The sequence below is a fragment of the Tachysurus fulvidraco genome, chromosome 20, assembly GCF_022655615.1.
Source record: "Tachysurus fulvidraco isolate hzauxx_2018 chromosome 20, HZAU_PFXX_2.0, whole genome shotgun sequence".
NCBI lineage: Eukaryota > Metazoa > Chordata > Actinopteri > Siluriformes > Bagridae > Tachysurus > Tachysurus fulvidraco.
Window position 1 is genome coordinate 10,475,360 of NC_062537.1, and position 27,322 is coordinate 10,502,681.

The following is a 27,322-nucleotide window of genomic DNA, read 5'->3' on the forward strand; positions in this document are numbered from 1 at the left end:
TATATATATATATATATATATATATATATATATATATATATATATATATATATAGAGAGAGAGAGAGAGAGAGAGAGAGAGAGAGAGAGAGACAGAGAGAGAGAGAGAGAGAGAGAGAGAGAGAGAGAGAGAGAGAGAGAAAGAGTACACAGGCTGGGGCATTGTTAAGGACTCTGGCTCACTACACATTGGGACACTGATGATTAAATTTCTAGTGACATTTATATTTCCTCATCAGACACTATAAACAAAAAAAAAAAAAAAACCCATAAAATATCATCTATCACTTGCATCTGCACCGGACGCTGCTGACTGATGGATAATACTAACATCAGACTCTGACTGTCCTTGTACTCCCATTACAGCACTTTTGGACTGCAGACAGTGAACAGAATTTGTGTCCATGTTCAGCATTGAGTGTCTTTGCCGTGTCACACTCCACAGTGGTGATTAACGGCTTACATGAATGTAGATACGCAGGATTGTTATTTTCTACACAAATCTTTATATCTTCAGAGTAAATGGTGCTATTAAACCCTTGTGTGCTCGTTGAGCTGCCCCAAGTGCTTGTTTATAACATTTGTAGGTGTTATATTCAACCACTAAAATTCTGTGTAAGGTTATCCCAACAGTAAAAACAAACGTCTCACGCTGAAAGCCAACAGTGTCCTGACTCATTTTATATCACACTTATAGAGATAAAATAGAGATTAAATAATTCATTTGTTTATACTGATCGAAAATGTCCAACAAGCTGATTTCCATTCTGTCTGTGGTGCACTGGTAAAAAGGTTTATTGTATATAAGATGCTTAAAGCAGTCCTTAAATTTGTAGAGGTTGATGGAGAGATTGTCCACTTTTCTTTTTTAGCTGAAAGTCTTTAGAAAATATGACAGCATTTCCAGTAAGGGCATTGATGTGCCCTGGTATTTGTGGTGCATTTTGGGAGTATTTTAGGGAGCAAACCTTCAGGTGCATGGGAAAGAAACGCCAATTGAGAAAGACAGCCCTTAATATGGTAGACATGGCAGCCCTTAAAATGGCAGACAATGGTCAGAAATGAGTTACAACTTTAAACCCAGTTCAAAACAAAACAGACTTATTACAAAAAAAAAATTAATAAACAGAAAAAGCTGAAAAATATCTCAGAAGTGTCACACCGGATTAGCAGATACTCATTCCAGAGCACCAGCTTGCAATTATTTTTAAGCCCTATTTCAGGTTTCCTCACTGCTTTGTTAAAGCAAATATACAGTACATGAGAATTCTCCTTTTATTTAACAGACTATTAAACACAGATTACTCACCTTGTTTGATCATATAAAAATATCATTCTTATTTGCTTCATTTACTTTCCTCTATAATGACTTAAGCTAGAAACAGAGGGAAGAAACAGAGTGAGGTCTGTATGTAGAAATACAGGAACACAGGAAGCGAAGACATTCTTAGTTGTTCTGAGCCCAAATCTCTGGGGACTTTATCAATGTTTTTGTACTCCAAGTCCCCATTAGGAGACAAAACAAAAATCTTCTCTTGGAAATTTGATCTCTCACAACAAACACTTTTCCGATCTGAGCTGCTTATTTAGTTGCACAGGCCTGAATCCCACAGGCTCTTAGATGTGTAGGGCTTGTTATGGCACTCCCACACACACACACACACACACACACACACACACACACACACACACACACACACAAACACACACACATACATACACACACACTCAACCACACACGCATTCACACAACACACAACAGAGAGCTAGTCCTGTGTAAGCCCACACAATTCCAATAGAGAATTATTGCTCATTGTATTCTGTGCCGTTTATTCTGTATGAGGCAGTAGAAGAATAAAACCCTACCAAAATGGTGCGCTTCAACCCACATGAGATTTAATCAGCCAATATTTCAGCAGCAAATACATCCACATCCGTGAGGATCCAACAATGTATTATGTTCAAATAGATGTTTCTATTATCAATGTAATTGTCAAAATAGGATTTACATATGCATATATTGAAGGAGCAGTATAACTGGCTTGACTTACAGCTATGGCTGAAAATGTCACTTTTCTGGGTTAGGTGTCAGTGCTGCTTTCTGCTGATCACACAGTCTAAATAACGCATTCATTCAGAACACACTTCATCATGCACTGGTGGCCCTGAAACCAAGCATACATGCTCATTATCACTCATGCTGGCTTTACTGCATGACACACACTTGAAACTTTACAACAGATGTAACACCAACTGAGCTTGATATATCTAAAACTTTTTAAAGAAAGAATGCTATCTTGTGCTGGTCTCCAGTTTCTCCTCAGATTGTGGTTCGTCCCCGGGATCAAATCTCAGCGCTGGGACGTACCGTGACGTTCCTGTGTGGCACAAAGGGAAACCCACCACCTGCAGTGTTCTGGCAAAAAGAAGGGAGCCAGGTAAGAGAGGGCAGATGCTCATCAGGCTCTCTAAGAGCTTTAAAGCAGAACTTTCAGTCTTGCCTGAAGTGTAAAATATTTTGCATTATTTGTGTTACCTCTAAATTCTTAAATATCTTTGGATCATCGTGTATTGTGTGCTTTTACATGCAGACATTTAGTTAAATGTCAGTGCAGACAGAAATTTAGACAGTGATTACTGCTACTATGAACACATCTGCCAGGTCTCAAACTAGGCTTACGTACATATATGTGAAAGGAAGTTAGGCACGTGAGTAGGCTGGATGTATTTATTTGTTTGTTGCGACAAATCATAGTCGGAAATTCAAGCTAAGGTCAAAACAGGGACAGACTTGTTAAAACAAGACAAAGCCTTAATCATAAACTGGGGAAAAAACTACAACACAGAGCTCATAAAGAGAGAAATACAGAAAGCGATTAAGGAAAAGAGACAGACAGGCGACAAAGACAGAGAGAAGATATTTTAGTCAGCCACACAACAAAAAAAAATTGTGTATATATTTTATATATAGTTGGATATATTGACAATATATATGTTGTATAATTATAATGTTCACGATGTATACTCTGGAGTTGGTGAAGTAGTTTCTTGTATGTAAAGTTTAAAGAGATAGACAGACAGACAGACAGACAGACAGACAGACAGACAGACAGAGAAAGATCACATAATGGGTTAACGGATATAGACACCAAATCAAGGAACTTTAGAGTGACAGTGTTCAGAACCAGAGGGCAGGATGAGGGGGTCAGTGAATAATCTCCAAAAATTAAACAGTAACACACACACACACACAAACACACACACACACACACACACACACACACACACACACACACACACACACACACACACACACACACACACACACACACACACACTCATCCCCCTAGCCAGCTCAGACAATGGAGCAGCTGTCAATGTTGCCTCCTTTTGCATGAAGAAGGCTTCTTATCCTCAACCTTTTGTGCATGACCCCTGTCTCTCTGTCTCTTTGACACCCTACACACATAAACCCTTAACCACCAGATGAGATAGCTCTGCTATTGTTCTTTAATGTGTACATAAATCTTAATACTCATTCGTATTTTACATCCAAACAACAACTATTACACTCATTGTTATAATGTTCTTCACAAATGCAAATGGACTGCCCTGTTTTATGTATTCTATTTATTTGCTTACATCTTCTTGGTATATAATTGAGTAATACGTAACTCATGTTGGTACGACTTTGATATCTAAGACATACATTTTGATTTGATATTTTTAATATTTTTTGTATTGTTAGCAGTGAAGGTTAGGGGTTAGAATTTTACTGATACCTTTCAAGATGTCATTATAAAGCTTAATATACACATACTGAATGTGCATGCTTATGTATATCTTTATTTTATTCCTATAGTCTCAATATGAAACCTATTGAAATATTGTGGTATAATATTTATAATAATACAGCAGACTACAATTAAATTCCATAAATAAATAAAAAATTCTTTAACATGTTTATTTGCTTTGGTGCCATAATGTTTTTTTATCACATGAATTTTTATAAAAAAAATTTCTCAGATGCTGATGTTCCCCAGCCAGCCTCCAGCACAGTCAGGTCGCTTCTCTGTGTCACTGAGTGGTGAGCTCACCATTAGCAATGTGCACAGCGAGGATTCTGGGTATTATATCTGCCAGGCCATCAGCGTTGCAGGGAGTGTCCTCACCAAAGCCCTGCTGGAAGTAGAAGACGGTGCGTAAACATCCCCGTGTAGTCGGGCTGCTCATTTTATTTGTGTAACCATCACATACATCATCCTTCACCCTAACACAGAGCCAATAACAAACTACTGGTATTTTAATATCAGCCTAACAACATTAAGCTTCCGGGTGCATGGATGTAATTGTATTATTTGTACATGACCTTATCACAGCAAGCTTTACCCTGTGTGGCTCATTTTCACCCGGAAAATACATTAAAACCTCTTCAAAGAGTTCCCAAATTAAAAATTCCACATCCTCAAAGGAGTGAGCAGCAGGAGGCAGGGGAGACATAATCAAAAAGGACAAGCCGTCGTCACACTATGCAAATAGCCCGACAACGTTTGCCTACTCCCTTCTGCTCCCCAATGACCGATAAACTGTTTATGCATCTTGTGTGGACTTGTGTGTGTGTTAATGCAGACACATGCACATCTCTGCATGCTGCAACACCATCACAAACAGACCCCTTGTAAACCAGAATAATGACTCTGACTAACTGTGGGCATCTGAGAAGCTGTCAATGCTAATACAAATCACACCCAGTGCCATGTGAGCAACACTCTTATAGATTTCTCTTTATATTGAATTTCACCAATCAAAGCCCTCTGTTTTAAAATATAAAATTTTCCAACCATGCCTTATGAGCGCTGTTTGTTTATTACTGTGCAATGACTAGTAAATGAATACTAGTCTATTTTTCCGATCATCTGTGCAGGCAGTAACCCGGAGAGATGTCGTTGTAAAATGGGGTTTGGTTAAAACAAATACGTTATTAAGCGAAGTGATTAGATTATTTACAGATCAATTCTGTTTCTTTGAAAACCAGTGTGCAATTTTGTAATGATGTGATTAACCTTCACAAACAAAGACACACAAAATTCAAGGTCACTTAAATCTGTCGTCTTCATAAGAGCACTTTACGAGTGAGCATTTATGACTTTTCTAATATAGTACTATGAGTTCATACCTGTTTCATTTGTTGTTTAATTCATGTTGCTGGCATTTTATCGAATTTTAGTTATAATTCGAATTTAGAATTTTTATAAATCGAATTTATCGAATTTTATCGAATTTAGTTATAAATCCGTTCACCCGGACTTGCGTTTTTTGTTATGAATAAAATTATTCGCTCAGTTATATTTAGATAGTATGTGAGTGACGTATCCTATCCTCGGTGTCGTAAGTAAGAGACATCCACAAACCAGGTTATAAGTAATGCAACCTTGCTTTTCCTGAGGGGGAATATAGCTAATGTTTTGATTAAGAATGCTAGGAAACAGCACTGCAAAATCTTAACATCATTTTGTGCTTCACCACAGGTTCCTTTGTTTATGTCCATGAAATTTGTAACTAAACTAGCAATACAGAAAGAACACTCTTAAGAGCTGTGAATGATACTCCAAAACATAGACAAAGTGCCAAATACCATTCTGTTAACTATATACGCTCACTACATTTACATTGCATTTATTCAGAGCAACATACAAAAGTGCTTTGAAGTACAAAAGTGATTTGAACTTTTGTTCTATTTGTTCTATTTAGTGCTTTTACATTGTAGTTCCTAAATGAGCCTCAAAAGAAGAGCGATTTTTAGTTGTACATTTGTGATACAAACATGTACAATGAGGAAAAAACATTTCCTACAGAAAATGTTTACCTTCACAAAAGGTAACCAACATTTTAAATCTTAACACCTCCTTTTGTTTAAGCCTAAATCCCTAATTTTCAGCCCAGAAACTTTAATTTCTGGCTATTTATTTATTAGCAACACATCGGCATTATACAACTGTTATATTAACTATTATTCAATTTAATAGCCCAGAATCGTTTAAACAACAAAAGCTCAAACTGGTGTTTATGTTGCTTTTAACACATTCGTGACCTTGTCATTTCTTCAAGTGAAGATGTGTGTTTTAAACATGTCTTTGAAAAGCATTTCCCAGCTGTTGCTAAAAAGAGAATGCTAAATTCTGAAGTAACTGACAAGTCAATTATTTATCAAAACCCTGGGTTAACATAGGGACCATTTTTACCGTGAATAATTTATTCACTAAAGCTTGGAAATAACACAAATACATGATGCACTGCAGTGAAGACATGCTGACATGGGGTGCAGAATGCCGTAGGTCATGGAGTAATGCACTGCAGCACTGCTTCAAAACTCATAATTCATCCTAAAAGCCGATACATACATTATAACTCAGCGCTATGCAGATGGAGCTAGCGCATACATCTGGCTTCTTGCCATTTAATAGCACAGGGAAATTGATGATTGCTTCTAACGATCACAGTTTCTTCCAGCTCCATCTCACTGTCCCAGTTTTAAATCTATAGTAATGATTTAATGGACTTAAGCGCAGTACAAGGTTTTTCTGTCCTGCTTAGTGCTACATTATTTCAACTCTCAGGTTGTGACTGAAGAGTAGACAACTTAAGTTAAACAACTGCATTAGCGGTTGTATTTCACTTCTTCTTGCTCCAATGACTTCTGCTTAACTCTGCACATACCCAGAGTATACAGTAGCTTGAAAAACAGATGCCTGGTGCTTTTAAACTTAATGGTGCCCATCAAATTGTCTGAATTCAGTTGTGTTATTGTATTGCTTCTTATGTCAGTAAACCTAAAATCTTTCTTACTGACATGCTGATTAATTTTGGGGACATGGTAGCTTAGTGGTTAAGGTGTTGGACTATTGAATGGAAGGTTGTGAGATTGAATCCCAGGTCTATCAAACTGCCACTGCTGGGCCCCTGAGCAAGGACCTTAACCCGCAATTGCTCAGCTGTTTATAATGAGATAAAATGTAAGTCACTCTGGATAAGGTTGTCTGCCAAATGCTGTAAATATATAATATACTGTCAATGTAAAAGTTGATTATAGTAGCACTCAGTGTTCAATATATATACCATGTCATTTTCTGTCTAATTAACATTGTCATTTGTTTGAATTTAGCTCCATCCGATCGGGTCCCACCTATTATCCGTCAAGGCCCAGCCAATCAGACGCTTGCTCCCGGTGCCACTGCCCAACTGCAGTGTTATGTAATGGGCAACCCATTACCCAGCATTCAGTGGGAGCGAGATGGTCAGAGAATCCTGGGAAATGACGAGCGCTTCAGCTTGATGGAGAATGGCAGCTTACAAATCACAGCTCTACAGGTACTTTACAAAGTGAATATGCATGTTTTTTATAAACCTTATTACCCTAGAGACATTAGCATATGGTATTTCAAATCGAACCTATTCAGCATGTTAGGTTTCATAGTTAACTGTCTTATCTGACAGTCACCATATGCTCTTGCACTGGGTTTGAAAACCACGTCTGCAGTTCAGCTCACCTGCAAATCTGTTGTGCAGTTCAGCCTGTAAAACATGGCCATGTCTGTCTCAGAAAGCAACAGAAAGGACAGAGACAGAACATCAGCACAACAGGTGTGCTTGCGACTCCAATTTATGATGGGGTCAGGAGAGCTTCATAAAAAGAGCTAGTGTAGTTTGCAGCTGACCCAGTCTGTCAAGCAAGAGAGACCTACAACAATAAGATGACTGATTTTGACTTTACTCTACTTGCACTGTCAGATTTCTTCAAAAGTTGATCACAGATTGTAATTATACTTTTATTACTTAGACGATGGAAAGTATATAACTACTTTTTTCAACTACAATATGGATTAAATATTTCTGGGCTTATCTACAAACAGCTATCTACAAACAGAATATTTGCAGTAGTGGTGCGTTGTATAGTTGTATCTCATGTAAACCACAGAACCAAGTTTAATAAACAAATGTATAGAGAAAATAAAATCTTATCATAGAAAATAATTATCATCTATGTAACTTTTATTTATCTACAAGATTGATTTAATGATATTTAGCTAGATTTGACCTTTTTTGTTTAAATACTGATCTTTCCATGCCCATTACATTGATATTTAGCCTGTTTTCCTGATATCTAGTTAGATAGTTACTGATATTTGTCTACATCTAACTAATATTTAGCCAGATTTAATGATACCTAACTTTTTTTAGATATATTTTATTGATAGTTAGCTAGACTATACTGATATATACCTTCAATCTACTGATATTTAGCTTGTTTTTTATATCTAGCTATACATTACTGATATTTATTTAGATTTTACTTAGTTAGCTAGATTATACTTATATCTAGCTATACTTTGAGGATATTTAGCGTGAAATTACCTTTTTAGATTTGCTATTTAGCTAGATTATACTGAGATATACCTATGTTGTTTATTTAGATAAGACTGATATTTAGCTAGATCTAAACATTATCTAACATGACATATTTTTTGTATGTACTTGTATGTAATTGTACTTCTTTTTTGCTAGATTCTATTGATAGTTTGCTAGACTGTATTGGTGCTTCACTACATTGCACTGATATTTAGCCTGTTCTTCTGATGTATAGCTAGATTTTACTGATATTTGCTATTTTATTGATATTTAGGTTAATTAGTTACTACAAAGGTATGTCAAACGTCCAAATAAGAATCTCTGGTTTTGACTTAATAATTATTATTATATTATAATGTGAATAGTGTTTTATTGAATTTTCTTATGACAGCCCTTTTAAACATAGCTATAGCACTAGCTCTGGTGTGTGTGTGTGTGTGTGTGTGTGTGTGTGTGTGTGTGTGTGTGTGTGTGTGTGTGTGTGTGTGTGTGTGTGTGTGTGTGTGTGTGTGTGTGTGTGTGTGTGTGTTCCTAAGGGATAGCTACCGCAATGAGTGTGGATGTTGGGTTAATTGATTGTGGCCTGGACAGATTAATGACTGCTCAGTCTTTAATTAAATTCTCATTCAGATGTACAGCAAGTCACAGGGTAAAGTCATGATGTAATCTTTATGGGCTACAGTACACTTTGCAGTCCTTTCTTGTAATCTGTGGCCACCAGTGAGTAACAGATTAAAATATACCCAGGCTATTTTTTTCTTTATATCTTCTGCATTTATTTCAATGAGCTGTTGTTTGATTAGCATCCATCTCTTATAAAACAATATTGCATAATAAAGGGGTCTTAAAAAGAAAAGGACAGAAAGGTAGATAGATAGAGAGAGAGTGAGAGAGAGAGAAATGTAGAATGAGATAGTGAGAGAGTGTAGAAGGTGGAAACAAGAAAAGAGGAGATTTGAGAAGCAGTGAAAATATTTAGCTCCCTGTTGCCTTTCCACTCATGCATTTTTAATCTTGTGTTTAACGTTCAAGGCTGCAAGCCATATAAATTCAGTAGACACCTACCGAGCATGCATCACAGCAGAGCTTTGGTCAAAAAAAATTATCTAATATGAAAAAGTGTTTGAGGAAAGTGATAGAAGTTGTAGAAAAGATTGCCAGTATGGCTTCAGTTTGCAATTTCTTTCTCTATCGTATTCTTTCTCACAGATGCTGTCACAACTTCCTCACACTTCTCTGAACAGACTCCAACAGCGCTAGAGAAAATAAGGCATCATTACGTTCCCACACAATGCCAGAAGACACAGACAGATAGGCAGGTGACAAATTAAAGGAGAAAGCAACATAAAGTGTCTCAGTAAGGTGTTGGGCCAGTGTGCAACTTGGCATAGACTCTACAAATCTCTGGGAGTGTATTGGAGAATCAACAGCATTCTTCCCAAAGATGTTGCTTTAGTTTTGATAATGCTGATTAAGAACACTGTCTAATTCATGTCTCCCTACAATGTTCCATTCAAGTTGAGATTTAGAGACTGTAAAAGCCATGGCATAGACATTGGCATATCCTATACAGATTTTATAGAACTTAGCAAACTTTTTGGTGAGCTGTTATTCCTTAGGTAAATGTACTGTGTAGTCCTGGAAAAGACTGCTATCATGTTAGCATTCAAAGTAACTTTGTATTAACTAGCAGTGACCCTTCTATCCAAATAGACAGGTGGACCCAGGATATGTCAGCAAAAACACATGCTCCCCACAGCATAACAGTGCCATAATTTTTCCCTTAATTTGCCATCCATCTGTATGCTGTTGTTCAAACAGCTGCATTCTGCAACATAAACGGTGGTGGCTTTATTGATGAACATAACAGACAGTAATATAAAATTCTGTTGCTGTTATTTGGACCTGCTTTCAAAAGATGATCTTAATATCTTTCAAGATCTATCTACTGTCAATCTACTGAGAAATAGTCGGGTCATAAGTATTTGTAGAGTGACTAAATTTTTGAAATTTTGACTTTGTACAGCACCACTAAGGAATTAACATGGATTCTATTCCTGGGGTTTAACAAAAATATTGGATTAACCATTTAGGAATTACACGCATTTGTTGCATAGACCCCCATCATCACAGGCTCAAAATGAATTGTCCAAACTAGCATCCTCTTAAATATTTAAGAACCAGTGGATATCATCAAATACTGAGTTTCCTACATTGAGACACCTTTTTGCAACCATCTTTAGTTGCAGTTTGTTTGTGGCTGTTTCTTTAGTGGCTTTAGCAGTCTGATCAGGGTCATTATCCATCCCTACCCTGAAGTTGGCCTCCTATCAGTTTTGACTGAATCTGCACATAAAGTACAGCTCTATACACTATAGATTTTCTCCTGCTACTTCGATCAACAGTCACATCATCAATAAACCACATTGACCCAGTTCTTGGCTCTGACAGTCATATATGCCCATGCCATGACACTCCCTCAAGCATGTTTGACAGATGATGTGGTATGCTTTAAATCATGAGCTCTTGCCTTCTCAATTTTCTTCTATTCTTATAATTCAAGTTAATCATGGTTGATGTCCAGATAATCTTGTTACAGAACTGTGCAGGCTTTTTTTTTTGGTAGGTCTATTCAAGCAAAGTTCTAACCTGGACTTTCTGTTCTTGAGTGTTACCAGTGGTTTGCATCATGTGGTAAAACCTTCGTATTTTCATTCATGAGGGCCTCTTCATTGGTGACTTTGACAATAATCTATCTACTTCTTTGAGAGTGTTCTTGACTCGGCTGGGTTTTTTTGTCACCAAGGAATGAATTGTGCGATTGTCCACTTTACTTGGCTTCTGTACTCTTGTGTTGCTGATCTTGACGGTACACTACTTCTTTTTAAGAACGTACCAAATTGTTGATTGGGCTTTCAACCTAACAATGGGTTTTTTAAACTGCATCGACATTGGACTGCACACTGAATCCTCCCATGAACATCTTCCAAATGCAATTTAGAATCATCTCCAGAAATTGCATCTCTTTAATTTGTCATGTAATACCAAGAAAACTGGCCACAGAACTACTTATCAGTCAAGTGTCTATTTAATATTTTTGTTAATTCTTTTAAACTAATGCTGAAAATCTACACTTTAATCACATCACATGACAATAATCACATGGTGTAAAGACAAAAAAATATATAATGGACCTGACTGTATCATTACAAATATCATCAACACTGTGTTGCAGTACATATACTCATTTCTTAAAGTGAATGCAAGGAGCTAATTTGATTAAGTAGCAGTGTGCTTAACCAGACCCCTTGATAATATATTAATTTAAATACATGAAGATTTCTTAATACTGTTACATTTGCACCATATTAGTGTTTGCACTGATGTTCATAAAGATTTCAACAATAAATACATTAAATGCCTTTTGCACGTGCATCACATGCTGTGATCATTAATATAGAGACTGATGTGTTTAGTTAAACGTGGTAGCCTTTTAAGGCGCTGGGTCTGAGTCAACATTGCAGTATGGTTAAAGTGTGTGTGTGTGTGTGTGTGTTGTCATGCATGGTGGTGTGCATGTCTCTGTGTATGACCTTAGAGCTGTGAGCGATGTCTCTGTGCTGTCAGCACTATTAGATCTTTGCCACGGAGAGAAAAAAGTGCTACATCTACCACTGTTGTAAGCAATTTCAGCCATGATTCTGCCCTTCAGCCAGGGAGTTAAAATTTAATGGGTCTCACCTTCTGTGCACATCCCCTCATCTCTCCCTCCCTCTTCCTGTCTCTCTGAGTTCTTCACTCTGCCCTTTCTTTCTAGACAAACACACACACTGTAACTCATACTACAGATTAACACTGCTGTTTAAACACAAATCAGGACACCTATAGATGCTTTTTGATGAACTGACTGATTTTTAGATTCTCATTCCTGATGTTAGTCATCAATGTCTACTAACACTCAACCACACTCAAATGGTGCAATATCAGCATCAGTGTTTTTTTTTCTGATTGGGAAAGAACATTTGCAATATTGTGGCTTAGAGGTTATTGTGCCCTGCAGTGGGTTGGCACCCTCATCCAGGGTAGCCTTCACCTTTTATCCTTAGTCTCTGTGATACACCAGACTTAAGAGTCCTTGTGATCCTGTGTAGGAAAAATGTTACAGAAAATGGATGGATGATATATAATACTTTATATTACTAAATAAATATCATTATACATCATTATACTATTGTATTATGATATGCTATGTGGCATTATATTATTTTTTATATATTTGAACTTCATTTATAAATGTATTTTACTTTATTTCTACTTACTTCTACTTGGTTCTGTTTAAATGCTTCTGACAGGGATGTGAATTTGACTTAAATAAATGTTTCAGTTTGTTCCCCATCTATTATTTTTCATATATCTTCATATATATATATATATATATATATATATATATATATATATATATATATATATATATATATATATATATATATGTGTGTGTGTGTGTGTGTGTCTGTGTGTGTGTGTGTGTGTGTGTGTGTGTGTGTGTGTGTGTCCTATTAGCCAATGCAGCTAATGTTTTGTTCAAGGAGCTCATGAGTGATATATTACGCTAATATATGATGCTTTTAATACACAACGTGCCTCCTATCTTGTGAAAGTGAAACTTTATAGTTGATAATAATAAATAATGGACAGGAGTGGTGCATTCTGAGTGTACACATCAATCACAGTGCTTGTGCAGTCATATTTTGACTCCATGCAAATGTTGACCCTGATACTTCTGTTGCTAGGAAACAGACTCGGGGGTCTACACCTGTTTCGCCTCCAGCTCCAGCGGCGAGACCAGTTGGAGTGGAGTACTTACCGTGAAAGGTAAACACTCAGACCCACACACTTGTTTCACTGGTGCATTTTTGTTTGATGTTGTGTTGTATTTATCATTAACTGTGGAATAGCCTCACACCAACATTGTCATTGTCAATTTGTGCAGCAGGAAACAGAATTACCTTCATTAGTAGTGACTGACTAACCTAATTGGAAATAATGCAGTGAGAAGCTGGAGAGAGTTCTCAAGCTTCATAAGTGACAAGTTTTCCCAAAGCTATTAAATACTAGTTTATACTAGTTAAAAAATCTTATTGTGATCTAAATAGTTGTATAGAAGCAGTTAAGCAGTGTACATACATGGAGAAAATAGTCCTGACATATTGTTGTCTGTGCGTCTGTGCGTGACAGAGAACGTCAATGTGGTTGTGGCTCCAGTGTCTGAACCTTACCAGCTGCCCGGGCCGCCTCACAAACCCGTTGTGACCGATGTAACGCGGAACAGCGTGACGTTGACCTGGCAGCCTAATGCCCATGAAGGCGGCTCTGCTGTGACCTCTTACATCATTGAGGCCTTTAGGTAAAAGAAACTACATTTGCAGATACATCCACACATTCACACACATAGACTGTATAATTATTCATATAAACTGAATAGAATTAAATACATAAGTTTCTTATTTGTGAAACCAGTAGCAAGAGGGCTGAATTAATTAGCAATACAATAAAATATTTAAAAAAAATAAAAGTGCCATTTTGAGTGATGGATGTGGCATCACATCTTTTTTTTTTAATAATAATAATGAAATTGATGTGGATACATTTTCATAGATTCTTTTATATAGTGTAAAATAATGTAGTTATTTTAGTGTAAAATAACATAGTTATTTTAGTGGTGGAAATACAAAAAAAATCTTATTCCATTCTATACAGACACACACTCACACACACACACACACATTCACATGTCACAATAGCACATATACCGACAGAGACATTTGTTCACTCCACTGGACACATACATTCACTGACTCCCCACTGCCTTGTCTCTCCCCCCTTTTTTCTTCCTTCTGCTGGATATTATTGTCTCCGGCCTGTGGCAGCTCTCATAAGACATCCTTCATTTTTTATTAATTGAGTGTCAGTGTGACAGTTATGCTACCCAAGCATGACAGACACGAGGAAGTATTGCCCTGTAGGTGCCCTATTATTGACCCCATACCCCTCCTCCCACATTTTTTCTCTCTCATCGCACATGCACACTTCCCGAGTGTGAACTTTAACCTGCGCATACAACTGTCAGTGCCACGCATGTTCAGAATTTGTGCCTCTTTTGTATTCACAAAATTCTGTGCGTGTTCAATTTAGCTGTGGAATGTGGGTTGCTCTCTCAGACGAACTGAGAGCAGGAATATATGACATGCTAATGAATTCAAATCCAGTCCACCCGGACGACTCTTACAGCTATTGTAAGCCTGCTGTAATGGGGCTCGCTCTAATTACAGAGCCAAGGTCCTGTGGGCTTCAGAGGCTCATGGAGGGTATGAAGCAGGCTGAACAGAGTGCTACACACTCACACACAAGCACTGACACTGCGCTTTACTCCATTCCCTGGCCCCTCAGGGCAGTGGTTTGTGGTGCCACATGACCCAAAATTGATTCTTTATTGAGTGTTCTGGGCTAGAATGTAGTGTTTACAATAACATTTCCTTGCCTGTGGTGCTAAGGGACATACAGTATAGGAGGAAGAAAGAGCAGGAGATGAGAAATGGATAGAAGATGAGGAAAAGGGAAAGAGGAACAGGGTAAATGTGGAATGATAGAATTGCAAAGAAAAGCATGGTCTCCAGACACCTCAGTTGATATAAGGCTTATATTTATAATTGCATCCGTTGTTATTTTTTTAATAATGATAAAGTAGTACAAAAGGCCATAGTGCATTCTTTTTCTTTGTCTAGCTGTATGCATTCACTCTGTAAGGATAGAGGAGGAAAGAGACGTGTGCATTTGTTCCCAGGCAATGGCCAAAGTGACCTTGGATTTATAGCCTCTCTCTCTCTCAGCGCTGCGAGCTGAATATTTACGAGCCTCCCGGTGTTCATGCTTCCCTGGAACATTGCAGGTTGGCCACATCAGCAGCAAAGAGGAAGCTCATGGGGAATATAAACCTCTAAATCTAGAATGAAGATGCTGGTTAACCACTGACAATTAAAGTTCGCAGTGGTCAGATGTGTGTAGTGTGTAATACAGAGGTGGATAGTGCGTAATCTGACTCCGCTCTATTATCACACATAGAGTGAAGTCATTTTCTATACTCTAGTGATTGTACCTGGAACAAAGAAATACTTTAGTGTACTGCAACCTGATCTGTATTCGTATCATCTGTAACATACTGTATGTAAGAAAGTGTTGTCATGAGAAAATAATCAATGACAGAGTAGAGCTGTTACGATTCTCCTATACACAACAGTTTGGCAACTCTATAATAAGAATTTTTGTTTAGAATAAAATAACACCTTATACTGTTTATCCACACATAGAGCAGCTGTTCGGTTGTCAGTAAACATAGAAAATATGTGTCTGTTTAACACAAATGCAAAATGTCACAAATTATATCCTAACAATGAAACAAATGGATTATCAGATCTATTAACAGGGGAGCAACACAATGACAAGAGATCCTGCTTCTTGGGCTTTTATTTGTGTTTAAATTTATTTTTGAATTTGTTGCTTTGCAGATGTTCAAAGTAGACCAAGAAATTCCAACCTTTGGAAAAGTTGACTTATCTGTGAAATAACATATTATTTGGATTTAAAGCTACAAAATCATTACTTGACATAATCAACATGTAGGAACCTTTATTTACTTCCTTAAGCAGGTTTTATGTTCATTCAGTTCACAGAAGCCTCAATATCCCTGTCTGTTTGATATCAAATATATGCTACAGATGCATTGAATAGAGATTAGTTTGAAACACTAGCTATACCTCTAATAAGATTTTGGACACGTTTATTATTTGTAGTTGAACCCGAAACTCCAAGGTTAAAAGTGCATTTTTCAAACATGTTTTTGCCTGGACTTCATAACGAATATGATTATATTTTCCTCAGCCAGACATATACAGTATTATGTGCCCCAGGCTGTAAACCAGTCTTTCTGCAAAATATAATTTGGAACTTGTTTTAGTGTAATCATTTGGTTCAAAGATTTTTGGACACACGAGGTTACATGGTTCAGCCTGAGTCGTGTACCCCGGTTGCATTTTGCTATTTGCTTCCTGGTGTGTAAACCCGGCTAAAAATAACTGTCATTACAGAAAACTGTCATACATCCAGAATGAGCAGCATCATTCAGTAGAGCATGTAATGGCTATCTCAGAGCTCACCGATGAAAAGCCATAAGAATGCCATTTTGTGTTAAAGCACACACTCATACACACATACACACAAAAACACACACACATCACCGATATAAATGAATACTCTGGAATAAATGGAGTTCGATTCACTGATTTAATACTCAAGACATCATATGGTTGGTTTGCTAACTGTGTTCACATTAAACGGTCGTTGTCATTTAACAGTCGTGAAGGTCAGTGATTTGTATAATTTAATAAACTGCCTGACTAATGAAGATGTCACTTTTTCCCCCTGCAGCCAGTCCGCAGGCAATACGTGGCAGACAGTAGCAGACCTGGTGCGATTGGAAAAGCACACAGTGACCGGCCTCTTCCCCAACACCATTTACCTCTTCATTATCCGAGCGGTTAATGCCTATGGACTGAGTGACCCCAGCCCCATCTCAGAGCCTGTGCGCACACAAGGTTTGTATTTGAGACTGTCTCTTTTTTCATATCAGTGCTGGATGAATCAATATTAACAAAACTGTAATAAATTGGAAGCAAATTGTAGCATATGGATTATTTTGGGAGAATGAGCAAGGTAAGGTAGTCTTATAATGATTTAACACTTGATTTAATATTATCTGACTAACATCATAATCTTGTTTGTGGAGCGTGCAATCAGGATCCGGATGGCAAAAAAATGCGACAGTAACAGTTTAAAAACTTTATTATGATTAGATGTAAGTCCAACAGGGCAGGGGGTGGACCACAGGCAGGTTCAGCGAGAGCTGGGGGAAGTGGCTGTGGAACTACAGCAGCCTGCGATACTGACTGCATCAAGCATCCGGCTAACATGGACCGTGAGTACTGGCCAAATACTGTCTCTGAATCTGCAGTGTATAACTAGCAAAACATACTCTATGCATCTGGCACTTGAATTCAGAATAATTGGCTCTGCTCGAAGACTTTCCTCTCTACAGTATTACAGTAATTATTAGCATGTGTTGCGTACAAAATTGGGCAGTTTGGTTTCACCTTACGTGCAATTCCAACACATGGCTAGCTTCACATATTTTGGATGAAGCAATTAACCTTTAACTTTACATATCTCTCATGTAATAAATGAGGTTTAGCTAGGAGGTGCAAATTAGCAAAAAAACATGACAAAAACTAGGTTTTTAGGAAACATATTATTTGTTTATAATGTTTAATCTACAACTGATTAAAATATTGTACGGCTAATTAATTCATCACCTCACTCATTTAGCGTTACAATAATATCACTTTGTGTCTATAGCTTATCTAACCAAGAAAAAAACTGTTTCAGGTTGATCGCCAGTCCCAGTATATCCAGGGCTATCGGTTGCTTTTCCGTCCCACTGGTGGCTCCTGGCTCCATCAGGATGTGAAAGCAGCCCTCGAGCATAGTGCTGTCCTCAACAACCTGCTCAAAGGTACTGAGTACGAGGTCAAAATCAGGCCCTACTTCAATGAATTCCAGGGCATCGACAGCCACCCACTGATCCTCCGCACTCCAGAAGAGGGTGAGACACTTATATTCGGTTGCTTATGTAATACACTATTGCTGTTTTAAAGATCCTATAGATGCAAGAGCTTATAAAACTTTACAGGATTATGGTGTCGAAGGTGACTTTTGAATTGTGCTTTCTTATTTTTTCACTTTTTAGTCCCTAGTGCTCCTCCTCAGGCAGTTATTGTGTCAACAATTACACTCAGCAACAGCTCAGGCATCAGTGTTTCATGGCAACCTCCCCCTGTTGAGATGCAAAATGGTATCATCCAAGAGTACAAGGTAAGAAGACTGTGTTAAGTATGGATATTTACTTGTATAGATCAAATTCTGACTATATATAAATTTTACTATATATAATATACACATATAAAGGAGGAAAAATATATAATTCTCTTAGTGATCAACTGTTATGATGTTTGCTGGAATACAAACCATTTGAAAGATGATGTTTGTTGTAGGAATGAAAAGTCTATAGAGATTCTGGAGCCTGTGCATCACTGTTGTATTAATAATGTAAATGAGTACATGAGAAGAAGGTGAAGCTTTTTGCATAAAACAGTTGCAAATTAAGCACTATTTCTATCCCATGAGTTGGCTGAAAGACAAAAAATCTGGTTCAAAGTATCAATACAAATGAAAGTTGTTGCAACTGGGGAAGGTGCTGTGAATCTTTATTCCAATATAATTAATTACATCTCTGATTAATAGTTCAATATTCCACTCACATAACTTGGGAAATCTGTTTTAGTTCAAAGATTTAAAAAAAAAGTCAATTCATTATGTTAAAAAATACCCTGACCCTAGACCTCATCGTATTTTTCTCACGACCTCTTGGTCTTTGCTGTTTTTTTTTTTACTTTTCTGAGCTAGTTACAAAATACCTCTAAAGTTAATGCTATATTAAATTCAGTATTCTTTTGTACACTAAATCCTTAAGTGCACTATAAATGATAAGATTTTAAATACTGAGCATTTGAAGTGCTGTTACGGTACTAAATACTATTACAGTACTAAAAAAATTGTATCTTTCAGATCTGGTGCCTGGGAAATGACTCTCACCCGCGCTACCACGTTAACCAGACAGTGGGTGGAAACGTGCTGTCAACAGTGGTGAAAGGTCTGCTTGCCGGCATCCTCTACCAAGTGGAGGTGGCAGCAGTGACCAGCGCTGGAGTGGGCATACACAGTCAGCCAGTCCCTGTCCTCATCAGTGAGTAGCCAAAATATCATAAGATACTGATAACTAATGCTGATGCTTCTGGCTTGCTCATTTGGGATAAATATAAATGTAAATTTTTGAAGCTCAAACTTTATCATTCCTGTAAAGCTGATTTGCAACAAAGTCCCCTGATAAAAACAATGCACAAATAAAATTTAATTGAAAAAGAATTGCAAATATATTCTGTGCACTATATTTGCACAGAATTACACACACACACACACACACACACACACACACACACACACACACACACACACACACACACACACACACACACACACACACACACTTCACGGCAATAAAACAGCACACGTCTGTACTTTATTTATAATCATCATCCTATATTCATATCATCATCTTCATATTTCATATCCAGAAGCCATGCTATATTTGTATTCATATACTATTTTTTTTTTATATTTTCTGTCTGTATTTTTCCACTTTCCTACCAATACAGTTTAATTATTTTTTATTGTAATTCTATTTTTAGTCCATTTTATTCTATACCATTTTATTTCTATGACACAGACCATAAAAATGTAATTAAAACTAATGTTATTGTGATGGTATTGTGTCCTCTCCTCCTTTGCTGCAGAGTGCAGCAAAACAGTGTGTAATTTAAATTCCAGCAAAACATTTGCAGTGAGACGTGTAGAGCATTTTGAAGCTTTCAACCCCTTTTTTGTTCCATCTTTCTCGCCTCACTCTTAGAGTTACCATCAGAGCAGCCTGTCCCAAGTGGGAGCGGAGACTCGGATCAGAACGTCAGTCTTGCTGAGCAGATCACAGATGTAGTAAAGCAGCCTGCCTTCATCGCTGGTATCGGTGGGGCATGCTGGGTAATCCTCATGGGTTTCAGCGTGTGGATATACTGCAGACGCAAAAAGAGAAAGGAGCTAAGCCATTATGCCACTTCTTTCGCATATACACCAGCAGGTAGACAAAGTACCATGCACAAACACACTCCAACATGCTCACATATACAGTGAATATATAAAAACAAACGCATTATTACATTATTTGTTCTCTTGCAGTTGGCTTTCCTCATGGGGAAAACACAGGACTAAATGGAAGGTAGGTGACTCAGCACACAGTTGAGGCTGTGTAATAAAGATCCGAGAAGACTTTGGGGAGTAATACTCTATATTTTCTTCTAGGCCTGGTGTGTTGGGCTCTAATATAGGGAACTATCCCTGGCTAGCGGACTCCTGGCCCACTACAAACCTTGTGCATAATGGCAAGGATTCGGTCAACTGCTGTACCTCAAAACATGACACAGCAGACAGATACTACAATGGTGAGAAACCTGTCAGCACAAACATTAACATAGAGTTTGATTTTTAAATTTCTCCCTAATCTGTAGTAATGGCATGGTGGGATAAAACTGCCCTGGAGAACAGTACAGAGTTTCCTGTCTGAAGCTCAATCTAAAAGGTGCTTAATTTGGCTAAGAAACAATAAGCATACAATATGTTCCAAAAGAATCAGATACATGGGAAATTCAAGTAATGGCATGACCTAAAATTACAGATGCATCATGTGTTTTAGTTGTGTATATGAGAATTTAAATTAAATTTGAATCCTACTCCTATAGATTAGAGGTAAATGAGGAGTAAAACAGGGTTATTTGAGGTTCTATGATGGATTGCAGGTGCATGATAAATCTGCCCCAAACTACAGTAGTTTATTCTGTAGCGGCAGGAAATACGCAAACCTTGAGGGTGTGATAAAAGAAAAACATTCCATCACATATAGGGTCACCGTAACCTCAGAAAATAAGATAAGGATTAAAACATGAGTTAAATACGTGTGCAGACGATCAACAAGCACAAACGGACGTCAAAACAGAAATCAAATGAATTCTAAAAACATAAACAAAGATACAGAATAATACTGATAATAATATAAATAATTCTAAAACTATAGCAAAATTCATCAGTCACAAAGATTTTTACTTGAAATTTATTGGCTTTGTTTTATTTCTGTTGTCAGCATCAGGCACGGTTAGTAAAGAAAACACTAAGATTTCAACTCTTTTTCCACTGCTGCTTTTAGAGGCTGGAATCTCCAACTACCTCAACCAGAATGAGAAGCACAGCAATGGCTCCAATGAGGGTCCCATCTACAGCACTATCGACCCTACAGCTGAAGACCTACGTAGCTTCTCTGCCCAGTACTCCCAGCACACCACGCCCTATGCTAGCACTCCCATCATGCCTTTCACTAACCAGACACCCTGCAGCCCTGACCAAGATGGCGACCACTGGATTAACCAACCAGGGACATCTTGTGTGCAGTATGCTCAGCCAGATCGCACTAAAGCAGATAATGGTACAGATTATATGAAAATTAATGTGCTTTCTTCTTTTTTCCCCGTTGGACAATATGTTTTTCTTTCACTCAGACTGAGTGATGTTTTGAACATTTGACTCAGTGATGATTTGGTCTTTTTGTAGCTAAACAGTCAAAGCAGAAGTCAATGGGGAAGGCAGTGAAGACTCCATCTCTAAACTGGATGGAGGCTTTACCACCTCCACCTCCTTCTTCAGAGTTAGAACACTGTTCAGATGATGATGAGGAGGAACATATAGAGGATATGTGGTAAGACTATTCTACTACTGAGTAGAAGCTGTACAAATCTTCAATTGTTAATAGTCTTTAACTTGTTAATAGTAATTTGACTTTCAAAATGTAGCCGTCTTGTCACCTCTTCCATATGGTATTCTTTTTTGTTTTAAGCGACTTGTTTATTGCAGCTATCAATTATTAATATGCACCAACACACCAAGGTAAATTCCTGTACATGAAGACCCTATAGTACCTGGCAATAAACCCGATTCTGATCTTTAAAGCCCTAAGCTGCTTAAACATGGAGGTGAGTTGAGGACTGAGACCCCGAAAAATAAATGTCACAGGAGCAGGGGGTCAGATATGAAGCTTGTTGGACAGAGAAAAAAATTATCTCCAGCTACAAACAATGAAATCACCAGGAATGGTCGAAAGTAAACATGGATGGATGGATGGAGAGAGAGAGAGAGAGCTCTGCTCTGTTTTCCCTGTCAGCCAATTGCAAATGCCTGTGAGATCCTGTCTGTGAATGTGAAAGATGGTTGATAGCATTTTCCCACAGAGTGTTACGCAGCCCTGTGGTACATTGTGAGCAGCAGATGAAAACGATGCATCTGGCTTGTTTTTACGTGTCTCAGAGGACACACATGTTGGATTTCTCTCTCCCTTGTTGGTACAGTCGTATGCATGATTTTCATTTATAAATATTTGGGTGTTTGGATAAGCAATTTCTAAAGGACAAATAACTGAAGGACACAGAAATATTTCAGTAGTGAAATTATGTTAATTGGATTAACAGAAAATGCACAATATGCAACAAAACCCAATTCGGCCATAAATTTGGGCACACCAACAGAAAAAATCACATCAATATTTAGAAATAACAGCCTCTAGACGCTACCTATAGCGTGTAATGTGTGTCTGGATTCTGGATGAATGTATTTTGGACCATTCCTCCTTAAAAAACATCTCCCGATCAGTTAGGTTTGATGGTTGCCGAGCATGGACAGCCTGCTTCAAATCACCCCACAGATGTTCAATGATATTCAGGTGTGGGGACTGGGATATCTATTCCAGAACATTGTACTTGTTTCTCTGCATAAAAGCCCAAGTAGATTTTGAGCAGTGTTTTGGGTCGTTGTCTTGTTGACATATCCAGCCCCAGCATAACTTTGTGACTGATTCCTCAACATTATTCTCAAGAATCTGCTGATGTTGAGTGGAATCCATGCGGTGTTCTTTTGCCGCCCTGCATAACGACCCTTGTTATGACCAAATAACTCGATCGTTGTTTCATCACTCCACAGCACCTTATTCCAAAATGAAGCTGGCTTGTCCAAATATGCGTTTGCATACCCCAAGCGACTCCGTTTGTGGCGTGTGTGCAGAAAAGGCTTCTTTCGCATCACTCTCCCGTACAGCTTCACCTTGTATAAAGTGCGCTGAATTGTTGAGCGATGCACAGTGACACCATCTGCAGCAAGTTGATGTTGTAAGTCTTTGGAGGTGGTCTGTGGGCTGTTTTTAACCGTTCTCTCTAACTTTGCCTCTCCGATATTTTACGTGGCCTGCCACTTCTGGCCTTAAGAACTGTGCCTGTGGTCTTCCATTTCCTTACTATGTTTCTCAAAGTGGACACTGACAGCTTATATAACTTTTTGTAGCCTTCCCTTAAACCATTATGTTGAACAATTGTTGTTTTCAGGTCATTTGAGAGTTGTTTTGAGGCCTCCATGTTGCCACTCTTCAGAGGAGCGTCAAAGAGAACAACAACTTGCAATTGGCCACCTTAAATACCTTTTCTCATGATTGGATGTACCTGTCTATGAAGTTCAGGGCTTAATGAGCTCAGCAAACCAATTATGTGTTTCAATTAATCAGTGCTAAGTAGTTATTCAAATCAACAAAATGGCAAGGGTGCAAGGGTGGAAATTGACAGGGGTTCCTAAACTTTTGCATACGACTGTATATTTAGTGTCATTAATGTTTACCCTGCAAGGGCTTAGTATTTATTAGAATATAAATAGAATTAACTTTTAGTTGTGTAGTGCTTTTAACAATAGACATTGTCTCAAAGCAGCTTTACAGAAGTATAAAAAAATCTGATTAAAAAAGTTTCAAAAAAAAAAAAACTCCCTGTTGAAGAAACTTTGAGAGGAACCAGACTCAACAGGGACCCCATCGTCATCTGGGTGACACCGGAGTGTGTGATTAAATAATGTCTTTTGTATAACGTAACTGTATAAAGAAATGTATTCTGGATACCGCTTGTATAAATAACCTAACCTGACACAATGTATAAGGTCTTTGGTTTAGTTTCTTTAAGCACTACTGGCAAGCATTTTGCATTAATATGCATCATAAAAAGCACTGGCTGTATGTATAGCTTCAGTATATAGAGTAAAGTGGGTGTTGAGGACAGTCAAACAACAGCTCATTTACAAGAAAATGCATGAGTTAAGTGGGAGAGTGAACAAACAGCATTTCTGTGTTCCATCGCCACATTCACACCACATAACCTTAAGACTGCCGTAGGTTATTATTTTAAATATAGTTCACAATGTGAAGAAAGTGACAGAAGATAACGACTGATACATTTTGATGGATGGGTGTCTCACCGAGGTGTGGAATGAAATGAAATTATGTCTGTTTTGTGAGACAGGTGTGAGACAGATAATTAAAAAACACTTTTGGTGTGAACAGGCCATACAGTGCTAGACTTGGTCTACTTTTAACAGAAGTTTTCTTTCCTGAAAGTCTTTTCTGCAAGTTTCGAAAAGGTCTGGCTCGGCTTAATCTGCTGTGTGTCCTGAAAAGAGTTGGCTGCATTTTAGAAATGGTTTGAATTTTCAGCACATCGTTTTGTGTAGGATCGAAGATTCTTTATTTTTGCACAGTTTTCTTAACCTTCATTTCGGTTTCTGCTCGTCCTTGTCTAAAAGTTATAGCATTTGAATTAAACATGAATCAGACTGCAGTCATGATCATGGTTTATACTTATTCCAGCACCAGTTGCTCCATTAGCTGTGCTGCTGGTTTTATTGGGCCTGACAGCGCTCTCAGTGGAGACTAACAAAGTTGGCGGCGTGCCGGCAACTGATGTGGTCTATAGACCGAATGCTCTTGTTCTTTCCTCTCTCACTATCACATTACGTTCACGTTAGCCTGGAAAAGAGTTAGCTTTAGATGCTGATTGGCCTGACCACAGGCATTGTGTGCTGTATGAGTGTACGAGCGGAGACAGGCAGACACACAATTATCGCTCTCCACTACCTGGGCTGAATTGTTTGCAGACGAGGCAAAGCACATTATCCACAGACGTTAAACAGAGCTGATTTACCGATTATACCGCTGAGATGAGGGGGCTGATAGCACTGAAGCAGCCTCTCTTTCTTCTCTCCCCTCCCTCTCTGTTTTCTGCTCACGTCCAGCTGGTCCGTAGTAACATCGTTTGCCAGCTATAGGAGCAGCTCTTCTCGTGTTCCTCCCTCTAAGCAGAATTGGATCATTCAGCACGTCAACACACACAGCCACATATCTAAACTCGATTTCCATTTCTAGCCTACAGTGAAGTGCTCCAATTTGCGATGAACTTGAGGATAACTTTGTTGACCTTTGCATGGACCCCCAAGGGCTTTTTGAGAGAACATGGGTGTGATTATTGCATTAGGTTGATAGCTTTGTACCTGCCCTTTACTCCTAGCTTTGTAACAACAGTTTAGCTTCATAGTTCCAATACCTCCTACATTAACAGTTCACAACCTCTCTGAAAGTGGACGTATTAAAGATCCCTGTAGTTGCCTTAGGGTACAGCACAGTGTGTCACTCAGAGGGTATTGCGTGATTAACATTCTTCTTTGACTTGGAAACCACACAAGTTAGCCAGAGGACATAGTTTTGAATGCCTGCATTGCTATAGAAGTCGAAACTTACTCTGGATGATGGATTAAAGAATTAGCAGCGGTGCTGGTGTTTGTTGCACTAGAAAAGTTCACAGAAGACATTTTCTCTTCATTCACAGCACTGACGAGGAGGACTGGTGTCCACCACTGCCAGAAAGGACCTATCTAATGGATGGTGCAGCAGAAGATGGACCATGCCCTCCTCCCAGAGGTGATGCCTCATCCCCGACCACCTCCTACAGCCACCAGTCCACGGCCACTCTCACACCCTCACCAAGAGAGGAGGCACGCCACTGCAATGACACACCAACCCGCCTGTACCAGTCTGAACAACACCAGCTGGGACGGTGAGATTATCATTATGTTGACATTTATTTTTATGGATGTTACATAATGCAGGTGCTTGTATCTGTATCTGTATCCGAATTTGGATTTTTAAGTTGACGTGGCCTCCACTGTTTTTGCTTTTTTTGGTATTTATATACTGTATATATTTTTACAATTAATCACTAGGGCAAAACTCGTACGGTAGAAATGCCAGGACTGTCAGCACTGTCTGAACAAAAGATTTGTTTTTTGCTTTTTTGTTTTCCTTCTACTTATTAAAACCAGTAACAAGCTGACCTGGCAGTTTGAAAGGATGATGTAAATGCATTGTGTTTCATATCTGACCAAGCCCATGCTTGTCTGAAAGCAGAAATTAAATTAGATCCTGTAAACAAACAAAACGATAATATATATATATATATATATATATATATATATATATATATATATATATATATATATATATATATATATTAAGGTGCCTCCTTTTCTTATCTGTATTTATATCTTACTGGAAGATATAATTTGTTCATTCAAAATATTTGTAAGTTAAATTGCATTTAGAGATACTTTTTGAATTTTTTACATTTTTAAATAGTTTGCTGTGTTGTTTTTATTATTATTATTATCATTATTTTTTTAGTATAGACAGTCAATTACATTTAGGCAAGACAAATGCTACATACACTACATTAAACTAATTACAAATGATGGTGGAACTATTGTAGTTTTCCTAATGCCCAGTACTAGTGTGTATTCATATCTAACAGACCTTCTGAATATATTATACACATGTAGTTCCCATGTGTGTGTTTGGAGAGATGACATAGTCGCTGACAAGATAATGTGTGTGAGAGGTAGATGATGTTCTTCTTTCCTCACTGTAACCGTATATCACACACATCATCCTGTATTGTGATATTGTATGTGTGAAGTTGATGACATTCTCCTCACCTCACTGTGTCTGTATATCACACACATTGTCCTTCAGGGAATTCACTTCCAGCCTTTTACCTCTTGCACTGACACTATGATATTTGATTTGTTTTTCTCTTTCTCTGGATGTGTTTTACCTCTTACTACTCTGTTTCTGCCTCAGAGAAATGTACCTTCTGAATAATTGATCCCGCTCCCACTTTCTGTTTATTGTACCTGTTATAATCTGACTCAGAATACTTTCTCTAGTGAAAGTTCAT

The 27,322-nt window shown here is 37.9% G+C and overlaps 1 protein-coding gene across 4 annotated transcripts in view; it reads left to right on the plus strand.

The window, feature by feature from the left end:
* Window positions 1-27,322, plus strand: part of robo3 (roundabout, axon guidance receptor, homolog 3 (Drosophila)) — a 146,516-nt gene that overhangs the window by 113,276 nt on the left and 5,918 nt on the right. For all 4 annotated transcript variants that reach the window (XM_047805052.1, XM_047805053.1, XM_047805054.1 and 1 more), the window contains 16 exons: window positions 2,313-2,437; window positions 4,026-4,197; window positions 7,162-7,367; window positions 13,196-13,277; window positions 13,641-13,809; window positions 16,887-17,053; window positions 17,312-17,433; window positions 17,901-18,117; window positions 18,262-18,386; window positions 19,140-19,317; window positions 20,041-20,265; window positions 20,364-20,403; window positions 20,487-20,626; window positions 21,385-21,660; window positions 21,786-21,930; window positions 25,919-26,146. In XM_047805052.1, coding sequence (XP_047661008.1) covers window positions 2,313-2,437; window positions 4,026-4,197; window positions 7,162-7,367; window positions 13,196-13,277; window positions 13,641-13,809; window positions 16,887-17,053; window positions 17,312-17,433; window positions 17,901-18,117; window positions 18,262-18,386; window positions 19,140-19,317; window positions 20,041-20,265; window positions 20,364-20,403; window positions 20,487-20,626; window positions 21,385-21,660; window positions 21,786-21,930; window positions 25,919-26,146 — 2,617 coding nt within the window. The remainder of the gene's footprint in view (window positions 1-2,312; window positions 2,438-4,025; window positions 4,198-7,161; window positions 7,368-13,195; window positions 13,278-13,640; window positions 13,810-16,886; window positions 17,054-17,311; window positions 17,434-17,900; window positions 18,118-18,261; window positions 18,387-19,139; window positions 19,318-20,040; window positions 20,266-20,363; window positions 20,404-20,486; window positions 20,627-21,384; window positions 21,661-21,785; window positions 21,931-25,918; window positions 26,147-27,322) is intronic.